Raw genomic sequence first — 13741 nt, forward strand, 5'->3', positions numbered from 1 at the left:
GTGAGTATCGCGGGTCCCCTTTCTTGTCTAAACTATTCAGGGGTTGTTTCGTAGAAAAAGAGCTAGGGGAACTCATTAGCATAACTCATTAGCTTATGCCACACACCCTGACATCACCGGAAATGTGTCATAAGGCCACACCCCCTGACATCACCGGAAGTGTGTCATAAGGCCACACACACCACCCCCAACGGTCCCGGCCGCCGCCGCCGGTCTTGCAGCCCGGCGGTGGACCTGCAAGGCCGGCGGGAGTGCAAGGAAGCCCCGCGAAGGCCCTCCCTAGCCCCAGGCAGGTAGAGGTGGGGAGAGGCAGGGAGGAAGCAACTTACCCTCCGTCTTCTCTTGCCTCCTCCTGGCTGAATGAGGGCTGGAAGCGGGGCGGCCGGAAGCAGGGGGCGGGGCTCCGTCATGTGCCCCGCCCCCGTACCTCACCCGGGGGAACTGCGATCCCCCCCGAAATGACCTCTGAAACTATTGCTAATATGATCCTGTGCTAGAGAAGAAAAACAGTCAAGCTTTCAGTTCATCTACTCATAAATGCCTTTTTGGTACACATGATGTAAGTGTTGCCTTGCCTTTTGAAGCAGAGGGATAAGCTAATTATTACTATAAATACAGTATGAGGGGTAGGGCATGATGGATTATCACAGCTCTTGGGGGAGGCAAACATGATCGGGTTTGCTGAGGAGCCAGAAACCTTCACAGGAAGAGGTAGAGCAGGCAAAGACACTTCTTCCTGCCTCCTGAGTATGCCTTGCAGTCTTCCCTAGGCAGGGGTGAGCTGTCATTTACTTGAGCATCAAAGCCATTTTAATTCTTTTGAAGTGACTCCTAATTGTGACAGGTAGGCTATAAGGTATGGATGAGCCATGGTAAATGTAATAGCCTGTGCTGCAACATAGGAAGTAATTTGCCTGAGAAGCAGGAATCAGATCTAATAATAGGCACCAGTTTTGTGACTACAATTCTGATAAGAGATACAACAGTATCTTTCCAGCCAGTTTGCCAGTTTGGTGTAGTGGTTAAGTGTGCGGACTCTAATCTGGGAGAACCGGATTTGATTCCCCACTCCTCCGCTTGCACCTGCTGGTGTGACCTTGGGTCACTCACAAGCTCTGGCACAGCTGTCCTGGAAAAAGAGCAGTTTGTGTCAGAGTTCTCTCAGCCCCACCCACCTCACAGGGTGTCTGTTGTGGGGAGGGGAAGGGAAAGGAGTTTGTAAGCCACTCAGAGACTCCAAGTGAAGGGCGGGGTATAAATCCAATCTCTTCTTCTTCTTCCTCCTCTCTAGGGGGCTGACCATCTCTCTCACACACTGACTCTCATAGCCTGCTGAAAGCTGTGTTTTATGATCTTGCTACCATCATTAACAGAGCTGCCGCTAGGGTTGCCAGTCTCCAGGTGGGGCCTGGGGATCTCCAGACTACATAAATCAGTTCCCCTGAGGAAAATGGCCGCTTTGGAGGGTAGACTCTTATGTTACTATATCCCACAGAGGTACCTCCCTTGGCCCTATGCCCAAATTTCCTGGAATTCCCCAACCTAAAGTTAGCAACCATAGCTGCCATGCTAATTACTGGAGAGTGAACATGCCTGATTTTTTTTTGGAGGGGGGGGAGAAGGCATCTAAAACAACTTCTTTGAAAGCTAACTGACCTGGAAACACAACCACATGACAGTCCAAGTGTTGTGCAATTAAGTGCCTAACGACGTTTAGAGATTTATCCTAGCATGGCAGAAGTATATACTGTGGAGGCTGTATGGCTTCTGCCAAAATAGCAGCCCAAGTCTCCTTCCATCCCTCACTCCAGTTAGTGAAGCAAAACCTGGGGCATCCTTGTGCTGCGAGTTTCCTAATCCTTCATCCTATGATTTTGCAGGGAAAGTGAAGCTTGCAGTGCAGTGATGTTGCATGTTTTTGGATCTGTAAATATCAGTGGGGGGAGAAAGGAGGATGAGCTGCAGGGCTGCCACCTGCTCTGTCATATCTAGTCGTGGTATGAAAGGCAGGAACGTTCTGCTTTATTTCCCGTTTTCTTATCAATTAACTGCCAACGAGTATTTTAAATAGCTCTTGTCTTTTGGATCCCCTTATACCTCCTGCAACATCAGGGGGCACGTGAACCATTTCAACATGTTGATTTTCCCCTGTTTAAATCTGATTATGGGGTTGCAGATACAGAGTCTTTAATTCCCCATGTAAACCAGGGGCAAGCAGAATCTTCCCCAGACTGGGAAAAAGTACCCAGTCCTTCTTCAATCCTTTCCTGCTTCTCGCTCCAGTGCTTGCCGTGATTGTTCCTCCTATCCCCTTGTCCAGCAAGTGATCCACAGCTGCTTTTGCAAGACTCAGGGCTATTTTTGGGCAGGAACGCACAGGAATGGAGTTCCGGCTGGCTCCCAAGTTGGCCACGCCCAGCAGGGACTCATTTGCATAATAGGCCACACCCAACAGCAGAAACTCATTAGGATTGGCTACATTAGGGGTGTGTGGCCTAACATGCAAAGGAGTTCCGGCTATAAAAAAAGGCCGTGGGTTTTGACCACAAACAAGGTAAACAGAATAAGAAGCAAAAGGTGGGTGTGGCTGAATGACCATACTTCTGGTAACGTGGGGGTGTGGCCTAATATGCTAATGAGCTATGCTTTCAGGGGTATGGTTGGATATGCTAATGAGTTTCTGCTCTTGGGTGTGGCCTATTATGCTAATGAGTTCCTGCTGGGCTTTTTCTACAAAAAAAGCCCTGGCAAGACTTATAACCAGTGTTCCCTCTAAGCTGAGTTAGTGTGAGCTAGCTCACAGTTTTTTAGCCTCTGGCTCGCACAATTTTGTCTTCGCTCAGGAAGGATGGCTCCAGAGCAAACTAATTGATGCAGTCGCCAAATCGCCCGCTCACAACTTTAATGCCAATAGCTCACAAAGTAGGATTTTTCCTCACAAGACTCCACAGCTTAGAGGGAGCATTGCTTATAACTGCAGAAAGTGTTTGTAGTTTATATGAGACATTCTGGCTGCTTCCACAGTAGGATGCTTTGGGCACTGTTTATTAGTTTCTTCTTCACAGCCACCTGCAAGTCTGGTTTCATGTGGCTCTTAATATAGCCTTATATTCCCCATAAAAGCCAAGCAGTGCCCATCCCACGGTCCAGAGCCTACTGCTACATTTTTCTGAGATGTAAGTCCTGGTCAGCAAAGGTTCTGCTTTCCCCTGCAATTTCCCTTTTGTTCCTTAACCTGAAAACAAATTAATTCCTTCCTATAGGGTTGGCATACTTGAATCACATGGTTGGTTGTTCTGAGAGGAGGGGCTTTTGCAGTTAAATCAGTGCTTGTTATTGTAATGATCATGAATTAGAATTTATTTCATTGGCAACATTAAAAAAAAAACCTTAATCCTCTTCTTCCCCCTCCCCCCCCCCCCAAAAAAACAGGAACTGATAATTACCAGTTGATTCATACATGTCAGAGGCCCAGCAAGAATGGAAATTAATTACTTAAGCTGCATGCAGAAGGAAAGGAGGAAAAATTAAAGGGAGAGTAGCCCTGAAAAACATACAGCTTGGAGCTGCCACAAATCAAGTCTGAAAAAATGGAAGGATAATAAGGAAAACATTAGAAGGCAACAGGTTGTGAATGACAATGTCCGAATTCTATGTTAAAGAGTGAATGAATTATGGCAGTTCTTAACTGATGTTCCCGCAATCTCGGCCTAGAAAATATAATAATATAGAGGTGCAAAATTCAAAAGCAGATAAATTCCAGCTCATTGTGTTTAGTATTACCTCCAGCTTCTACTTTTAGCATTTCCCTCTCTTCCCTTCTTTCCTGAAATGAGTGCAATGCCTATCTAATTATTTATTTTCTGCATGAATCCAGTGGAATGTGCTTGATAGAGTAAAGGCCTATTGTTGCTCCCCCACCATGGAGTTCTCTGTATACAAGCAATGAAGGGAGAGTGTAGTTGCCTTGCACATTAGAGTGGGGGAGGCAGAATACCAAATATACAGGTTGTGGGACAACCCTAAACACCCTCCTTCCCTGATCCCTGCCTGTTTCTGATTTTTGTTGTAGATGCATATATATTTTATTGGGGGGAAATTACACATTGCATATAAATTTTATGTTTCTGAGTGAAAAGTAAGCAAACGGAGAGTGATTTCAGCAAAGCGTACTTTATTCTATCCGGAACAAGACAACTTTGGCCGGCTTGCAGGCCGGCTTATATCCCCTGAGAAACCGCCACCCAAAACACACCCCTACTTCCCTATAGGTTATTTACAGTGGCCGAGAGTCCCATAGGCTCTCGGCCGGGAACCTAGCCCCCTGATTGGAGCAGGCTAGGATCTGCATAGTCCATTGTCTCTTGGAGTGAAGCTCGACATTTGTCTCTGGAGTCTGGACTGGATACATTACACTGAGGAACCAGAGTAAAATGTCTGAAAGTGCAGATATGCTTTAGTGACTGGATCAGGCAGTACGTGTGGTGTTGGGTACTAGGTGTTGAACCTTTGTTGCCTTTCACAACATCACTGGCATGCTTGAAACAGGCTCCTTGCATACTAGGGAATCCAAGCATTTGTAGGAGTTGAATAAGCATGCTGTCACACAGTCTCAAACAACCAGTTTGGTATAGAGCAGGATGTGACATCTATACTGAACCTCTTGAATCAGGGAAAGTGAATCAGGTAAAGAGATGGAGACTGGACAGGAAATGCAAGTTTAGTTTAAACGTTTTGGGAATCGTGTGACATATGAGCTTCTGTTCAACTGAGTTTATCTTGGTGTGTATTACAGGTTGCTTGTGTTTGGGTATCTACTCATCAGTTCAGAAGGGTTACTTACAGTTGCTATCTCAAACAGAGTTACACCCTTCTTAGCTCATTGACTTCCGTGGCTTTAGAAGGGTGTAATTCTGCTTAGGATGGCACTGTTGAATGATCTTTGGGTCCTTCCCACAGTTGTGAAGAAAGTGCTGAAAATGCAGTGGTGGTGCGACCTGCCAAATTAACACCAGAATTATGATGTGTCTTAACTCCTCCCGTGTAGTCTGACAGCCTGATATGTTTTCGAGAACCTGTAGGTGCTTCACAATGACACCCTCCCACGTTATGAACATAAGTGTGTAAACATTGTACAGATGTCTTTTGCCTCATAATTTTGTACATTTTCTCTCATAAATCACTCCAGTGTTTGTAACCCTCAATAAAAGTTGATTCCTTGTTTATGGTTAAGCCTGATGACTGAATGAGTCTCATCTGAGGGGAAGAAACACATGTGCAAGATCTCAGCTTATATATGTGTTAGGATATGTTGGCGGAGTGAGGTTCAAGTAGAGTTTGAGTCCCAATTGCCATAGCTCTCTGCAGTGTCTGAGTGAGGGGTGGTTGAAAAAGGGGACTGGGCTGTCCTACCTGGTGGAGTCTCCGTGACTGAGAGTGGGGAGCTGGCGTGTGAAAAGGTCATGGCGCTCTGTATCTTTTAAGAGACAAGACCAGGTGGTGAATTGTGACTCCCTGACCCACCTGTATCCCGGAGCCTGTGTGACAGAGGTTGTGAAGGGTGGTAGGGTGTGTGAGTAAGAGATCACATATAATTAGAGATCATATATAATTATAATTAATCTGGCCATAGCTCCTAACCATGTCAATGTAAAGTAAATTAAACTAATTAAGACTTTTATTTATGATAACTTGCATGCAGATTTGTTTGCCTTTAATGTTAGAACAGGAGCTGCGGTGGCTCAAGTGGTTAAGACACTGAACTGCAGGCTGTGGAAGGTTAGTAGTTCAGCAGTTCGAGATCCGGGTGCCGCATGACGGCATGAGCTCCCATCTCTAGGTCCAGCTCCTGCCAACCTAGCAGTTCGAAAGCAAGAAATTGCAAGTAGATAAATAGGTACCATTTCAGTGTGTTAGGATATGTTGGCGGAGTGTGGTTCAAGTAGTGTTTGAGTCCCAATTGCCATAGCTCTCTGCAGTGTCTGAGTGAGGGGTGGTTGAAAAAGGGGACTGGGCTGTCTGTCCTACCTGGTGGAATCTCTGTGACTGAGAGTGGGGAGCTGGTGTGTGAAAAGGTCATGGCGCTCTGTATCTTTTAAGAGACAAGACCAGGTGGTGAATTGTGACTCCCTGACCCACCTGTATCCCGGAGCCTGTGTGACAGAGGTTGTGAAGGGTGGTAGGGTGTGTGAGTAAGAGATCACATATAATTAGAGATCATATATAATTATAATTAATCTGGCCATAGCTCCTAACCATGTCAAGTAAATTAAACTAATTAAGACTTTTATTTATGATAACTTGCGTGCAGATTTGTTTGCCTTTAATGTTAGAACAGGAGCTGCGGAGGCTCAAGTGGTTAAGACACTGAACTGCAGGCTGAGGAAGGTCAGTAGTTCAGCAGTTCGAGATCCGGGTGCCGCATGACGGCATGAGCTCCCATCTCTAGTTCCAGCTCCTGCCACCCTAGCAGTTCGAAAGCAAGAAATTGCAAGTAGATAAATAGGTACCACTTCGGTGGGAAGGTAACAGCGTTCCGTGCGCCTTGGTGTTTAGTCATGCCGGCCACATGACCACGGAAATGTCTTCGGACAGCGCTGGCTCTTCAGCTTTGAAACAGAGATGAGCACCGCAACACTAGAGTCGGATTCGACTGGCTTTCGAGCAAGGGAACCTTTACCTTTACCTTTAATGTTAGAACAAACAAAGTCTCTGGGTTTAAAAACATCTTTTTGTTAATTCTTATATTTAACTGAATTATAGAATTTTCCAGAGTTGAATGCAAAATATAATAAATTAAATTATGACATTTTAAAAAACTCAGAAAACTGTATACAAATACATTTTATACAAAGAAAGGTCTCTGCATTTAAGCAGCCTACTACCACATGGTAAAAGAAACAAGATTTATGAGTGGTAGGAAAGCAAACTGTTTTGAGAATAGTTGACTCCTTCCCAAAACGAAGGGGTGAGTATGTTATAAAAGGAATTTCCTTAAAACGTTTACAGACTTAATTCAAAGGAAAAGCTTGCAGTTGGTTTTCTTCTTGACTGGGTTATTTGTACAAATTAGGTTGTAGCTAAAACAAGCCCCTTTGGACAGCTGCATCAGCCTAACTAACCAAAGCCTGCATTTGTGGCTTGAGGGACAGGGAGCGGGATAAGGGAAGGCATATCGGCAGGAATGGCCAGCTTTACGTCACTGGGGGGAGGGCTTGACCCCACAGTGGCCTTGGTTCAGCCAGTCCTGGCCATGGGGCTGGCCTCGTTGGGAGCATGATCCTTGGGTGATCATGGTGGTGTGCCTTTGCTAGGACTGGTTGGGGGTGTGATCCTGGTTGGGGGTGTGATCCTCGGCGTGCCTTTGCTAGGACCATTCTGGTGGTGTGCCTTTGCTAGGACCATTCTGCACCCATATAACTGGGCCGCCGCTGTGAGCAACTTCCTAACTTCTTTGGGCTCTCCCACTCACCCTCCCTTTATTTGGAGTTTGTTACTGATTGCCCTTCAGTTTTGTGTTTTGTTACACATTGATCATGGCTCTGGGAAGTTTTGGGCATTGGAACGGATCCTTTGTGGGGGAAGGCTGTGCCTGCACGCCTGCTCCCCCCCCATTGGGGATTCCCAAAAGGGGTCTTCAGGGTAGAGGCAATTAGCTGCATGCCCAGCTCAGGGGTTGGCTGCTGGCTCCCACCACCAGGGGCCAAGGGGAACATTCAGTGGTCGGGCACCCATGTGGTTCCCAGGGTTGCTATTCCATGGTTTTTCCATGGGTTGGGGAAGTTGGGTTCATTTGGTGGCAGGCGGGTCACCCGATGCATGATCTGTCCCCATGCTGTGCCAGTTCTCCTGCTGTTGTATTCAATATTTATTTATTTATTTATTACATTTGTATCCCACCCTCCCCAGCTGGCTCAGGGTGGCTAACAGAGGCAGGTCATTAGCCTTGCCATAAATAAGAACATATAAAAACATCAATACTAAAAGCACAGTACTCTATCCAATTACTAGTATCCTAGATCCAAGATGGTATCACCACAATTCCAGATGGTACTCCCATAGCGTACATATCCAGTGGTGATGGCTTGTCAGATCTTCTGTATTTTCTAAGTTCTTCCTCAGGCCTCGTCGATGCATCCATTAAGATGTAAATAAAGCCATGGCCAATTCTTTCCAAACCTGGTTTATGTGTTCTGGCTTCTTTCCTCACCATTGCCTTCACCTTCACCTGGGTCCGCAAAGAAGGGCCCTAAACAATCCTAAACATTTGGTATCTTTCCCCCCCTCTGTAACATGCTAAACTCCCGAAACTCTCTTTCAGTTACACAGGAGACTGTGAAATTAACATGGAAGTGTCAAAGTTCAAAGTAGGAGTAAAAGGACTACAGGTGAGTATGTAATACAATTTCCAATCATCGAACATTTTCAGCCACTTTACACATACTTTTTTCCTACTGAGCAATGAACTCAAATGCCTTATTTTTACTTGCTTTGTTTGCAGCTGTATGGAACGTTACGGCTGATACTTGAGCCCCTTATGTCTGATGTGCCTTTCTTTGGAGCTGTAACCATATTTTTCATCCAGAAACCGGTAAGTCTGGTGTGGATTCTAGTCTGGAACTAGAGCCCATGTTCTTGCTTATGCTCAATCAGTTTTATTGTCTGTATTATTTTAACATTTGTATTGCAGTTTTAGCCTTCAAAGTACCCCGCAAGGCAGGCCAGTATTATTCCATGTGTGGAACGGAGGCTGAGAGAGAGTGGTTTTCCTAAAGCTCATTAGTACACGTGTGACTGAGATGAGATTTAAACTGCCAGCCTCCCCATATTGCAGTTTTTCTTCTTAGCAATATCTTTCATAATAGAATTTTGAATGCTGTCCTTCCTTGCTTGGCCATTGTTGATTTATCAGACTTAGATTGGGTTAGATCCAGTTGGAGCTTAGGGGTGCTCCTGCATCTAGCCTTGCTAATGGATAAGCAGGCAATTGCTGTTGCTACGGGGAACTTTCTTTCAACAACACCTTACTTGTAAGCTGGCCCCTTATGTGGATCCTGCCAACCTGGCTATGGTGATCCATGCTCCCATAACCTCCAGATTGGACTACAGTTATGTGTTGTGTGTGGGCCTGCCTTTGAAGATGCTCCAGTTGGTGTAGAATGCAACAGCAGACCTGTAGTCAGCTGTTTGGGACATATAATGCCAGTGCTGCATCAAATGTACTGGCTACCTGTTTGCTTCCAGGCCCAATTCAAAGTGTTGGCTATTACCTTTAAAGCCCTTTACAGCCCACAGCCCTCTTACTTATCAAAACACATCTCCCGGTATATTCCCCTGTGTCGTTTACACTCTTCAGGCAGCCTCCTCCTCAATCTGCTCTCCCATAGGACTGTCTGCACGGCCAATCAGGATTGCTTCACAGAACTCCCAAAGCACTTTGCCATAGGGCTAACAGTGGCTTCTCTGATAGTCAAAGAGGAATATTTGGGCAGATGTCCTTCAAGGTCATTGTTGTTAGAGCCTCATCACAAAACAATTCTTGAGAAAACACCTCGTGATGAACAGAAGAAGCTGGCTTATCATCTTCGAAAGTGATGCTGGATGGCAATCTCCTGGGCTTCACGCTAGCATCTCCTTTCAGGATGCTGAGTAACTCCCTATAATAAGGAGATGTGGCGGGTGAATTACTGTCAGCTAAGCTGCCATGGAGAGGGAGAGAAGTTCTGATTGTTATGCATTCTTTCCCATGCGCTTAATTGCTTCCCAGCTGCACCGCTTATCTGTAAAGAAGTACTGGAGGAGTGTAGTGTCTACCTTCCGTGGGATCGTTCTGGTTCCCAGCTTGGCTACCGTTAGAGGCTATTCCTGTTTCCCGCGCGTGGGAGCCCATCTAATTGGATATTGCTAAAGGGGGGCGCATACGAATGCCCTATATCCTATTATGCACATAGGTTGCCCGCCATTCCTAACAGTGTTCATGTTATTGCATCTATGGCTTTTCAATAAAGGTAAAACCTTCTTGGAAGCGTGTACTTTGTTGTTTTGCTGTGGGTCCTGACATCTACCAGACCATGAATTATGAGCTACCACTCGCTTGTACTCAAGCCACAAAGTTTTTGTTTTTGTGTGGCATTCCTCAGGTGTCCACTTATGGCCACGCCTGGACATCTCCTCTGAAATCTTCTTAGAATGGTTATAATTCCTATGAGAGGATCACAGGGCTTGCTGGATTCTCTCTTCCCTTCAAAATGCAAGGAGGTCAAGAGTTTCCTGCTCCTTCCAAGCTACCCCCCTTGCCCCACTCATCCTTCTCACAGTTGACCAACAAGACTAGCCCCATAGATAAGTAATTATTGTAACCATTAGGGATGGGCATGAACCTGGAAAATGGTGGTTTGTGGTGATTTGTGGGGTCTCACAAACCATGGTTCACGAACCTCTGTGAACTTTTCCATTTACCATGTAGCTTCATGGGAAGGGGGGGGGGAACCAAAAGGCATCAGTAATAGATGCATCTAATAGATGCAAGCCATTTCAGCAATGCATTTCACTCCCCCCTGTGGAAGCTGCAGCAGTTCTCGCAACTGAACTGCCTTCTGAGTTCACTTGCATGAGTCTTGATGCTGCAGTGGTGCATTTAAATGCCTTCTGAGCTCACTCTCATTGTGTGGTGGCAGGGCTTTTAAAGGGTTCCTGACCATTTTATGACATAATATGTACCAAGGCTTGGTAATTGCCTTGGGCACCAGCATGTCTGGCTCATGAACTGAATGAACCACCACTACAACCATGGTGATTTGCGAACAGCGTGATTGCATGAATTGCAGTTTGCGAACACACAAACTGGCCCAGTTCGTTGCGAAATTCAGTTCGTAATTTGGTATGTGCTTATCCCTAGTAACTTAGTAGTCAAAGCTATGGTGTATGTACCATAAATTAGAAAAGCTACAATCCTTCTTTCCAATAAGAAGATAGCTAGCCCATAACAATATTAGGAAGGAAGCAATCTGTCCCCACATACCAGAGCTAGTCATTTGTGGCACACTAATAGCCTATGGATGGCTTGGCAATAAAAACAACTGTCTCTGTTCCCATTTCCAAAAATTCCCTTGCCTGCTCAGCTGGATATGATTCTTACTCACTACAGTGACTAAGCAAGTGGGTATTTTCAAGTATGGCAGCTCTGTAAATTGATTGCTATGTAGCATGATGCTGCCATGGGGGAAAAAACTACAACCTCTTGTACATGACATGTAGCCAGGAGCCACTGGCTGAGTGATGTGTACTTGTAATTAATAACATGATAAAAGGGGCACAAGGTAATGGAGATATTCAGATGTCTTTCCAAATGTGTATATATTGCCTGCTGCATTCTGAAAAGGGGAGTAGTTATTAAAACAGTAGGAGCTGCGGTGGCTCAACCTAGCAGTTCGAAACCAAGAAATTGCCAGTAGATAAATAGGGACCACTTCAGTGGGAAGGTAACACCGTTCCGTGCGCCTTGGTGTTTAGTCATGCCAGCCACATGACCATGGAAATGTCTTCGAACAGCACTGGCTCTTCGGCTTTGAAACGGAGATGAGCACCGCAACCCTAGAATCGGATTCGACTGGCTTTCGAGCAAGGGAACCTTTACCTTTTTATTAAAACAGTAATTGCTACTAAGATGGGGGGGATCTCTCATTTCTGAGAGGTCCTGAAGAGCTTTTGATTTAGGATTTTTCTTATTTTGCATATTTCCGGAGAAATTCCCGTGAAGGTGGCTTCTCAGGCCCATATTATCCTTCGTTGGGGTCCTCCTGTAGCCTCATGTTATTCCCCTTTGGCCTATTTTACAGTACACAACTGTCAAATTAACTGTAGTGTCATCTCTAAAATGAGTAAGATGAGTTCTAAAATTGTTTAATTACTTAGGCATATTTGGCAGACATCCGCTTACATTAGAAAGTGGCCACAAGCAAAATAGATGTGCCCTTGAACGACGAATCTGTAGTTAGAAACTGGATGGTCATGACAAGGTCTAGGAAAGGCAACACAGAGAGGCTTTATTTAATTATCTCCTTGTGATACGGGCTGTCTAAGCAAAGTGTTGTCCTGAGGTTGCCCTGTTGTGTCTAGTTAAGTCTTACTTATGGAATTCATGATGGTCGATGCCATGCATTCCTAAGGGGCATGAGTTGGAAATGACTGCATGACTCCTCAAGGGCTCAGTGGCTGTGAATAATTTGAGTTCATTTAGAATGACTGTAGCAAACCTCATGCCAAACTAAAAGGCTACGCACATTAGAGATCAATTAAAACGATGTTGATTGGCATATTTAAAATGGTTGAAGAATCATGTTAGCTGTTATTTTTAGTGGTGCTTTTTGTCCATTCTACTTTTTCATCGTCGTATCTTGGTAATTAAATGTCTTCTTTTTTTAAATTCTCTATATAAGTATTTGGAAATCAACTGGGCAGGACTGACAAACCTGTTAGATGCTCCAGGCATTAGGTAAGTGTTTGCATCCTTCTGTCGTCTTAAAGATATTGGTGCTATATTGGCACTGGCCCACTTGATAGTCTCCAAATGGAGGTTGCTTTCTGCATGTGACCCTCCCAATACACATGTTTGTCATTTTGTCTGCACACATATATTTTCCCATTTGGGAACATGCGTACCAGAACACTGATTTTTCCGGGGTTGTGTTACATGTGTACCAAGGCTGAAAATATGTGTGCCACTCCTTATAGATAAAATTGTGATTGTGTGCATTGGGAGTATCATGCGTAGCACGTTTTCCCCATATGTGTGCTCATAATGCCTGAAAAGGGCTTGCATGGCTGCTGTTCTACAGTGGTGGTTACAGGAAATGGATTGCCCCCTTTTAGGGTTGCCAAGTGGGAATTGAGCCACAGTGGGGGACTCCCGGCTTGCAGCTGGAGCGCGCGCCGCATCCACATCACCCGGAAGTGACGCAGGCATGCTGGGGGCGGGGCCACGACCATCAGAGGGAAAACCATAGAGGCGGGGAATGGGCCTCTGGGCCGGGGGTTCCCCCCCGGGGGGGAACTTGGCAAGCCTACCCCCTTTGTTTGTTCATACCCTGCCTTTTCTCCCCAATGACAATCCAAAATGAGTTTCATTCTTCTCTTCTCCATTGTATCTCACTCTAACCACTACAACCAAACAGACAGATATCTCAGCTGCTAGTGATCTTATGAAAACTCCACAAAGTTTGTATGCACGATACATATAGTGAGCCAGTCCATTACACATTACAGAGCATCATGGCAGTCACTGTTGTGATTGTGGAACAATATTAACTTGCTCTTTTATTTTGCTCTGTGGACATTCAGCTGCTTAGCCCTTTGTCAAAAAAGCTTTTGGTTGATTTTGCCATGATGGCCAAGTATCCTATGTGATGTCACACTTAAACACAGTAAAAATGTACTTGCATGGTAAAGTGAACTCAATTAAATTTTCTTTTTTGCAAAAATGTTTATTTGTGTCGTGGGTGTGAATGGCCTCCCCAGTCATTTTTGGATGGCTGAACAAAAAGCATTTCTGTTTGACTTGTTCTGTAGTTCGCTTCTTGAAAAGGAATAAAATCTTGAGGGTTTCTGAGTGATCTGAATGTGAAAACCATATGCATTATCATATTTAGCTGTGAAACGCATTGCAATACAAGCTGAATGAGAAGTTTGCTGTTTTAACATTTTAACTTGGTCAGACTGGATCAGTGCACATGCGCCCATAGTC

The 13741-nt window shown here is 45.1% G+C and overlaps 1 protein-coding gene across 1 annotated transcript in view; it reads left to right on the forward strand.

The window, feature by feature from the left end:
- ESYT3 (extended synaptotagmin-like protein 3) overlaps positions 1 to 13741 on the forward strand; it is a 62574-nt gene that overhangs the window by 18504 nt on the left and 30329 nt on the right. The window contains exons 5-7 of the mRNA XM_015409503.1: positions 8321 to 8387; positions 8501 to 8590; positions 12438 to 12493. Coding sequence (XP_015264989.1) covers positions 8321 to 8387; positions 8501 to 8590; positions 12438 to 12493 — 213 coding nt within the window. The remainder of the gene's footprint in view (positions 1 to 8320; positions 8388 to 8500; positions 8591 to 12437; positions 12494 to 13741) is intronic.

This window comes from Gekko japonicus, unplaced genomic scaffold, assembly GCF_001447785.1.
Source record: "Gekko japonicus isolate JY-2015 unplaced genomic scaffold, Gekko_japonicus_V1.1 scaffold986, whole genome shotgun sequence".
Taxonomy (NCBI): Eukaryota; Metazoa; Chordata; class Lepidosauria; order Squamata; family Gekkonidae; genus Gekko; species Gekko japonicus.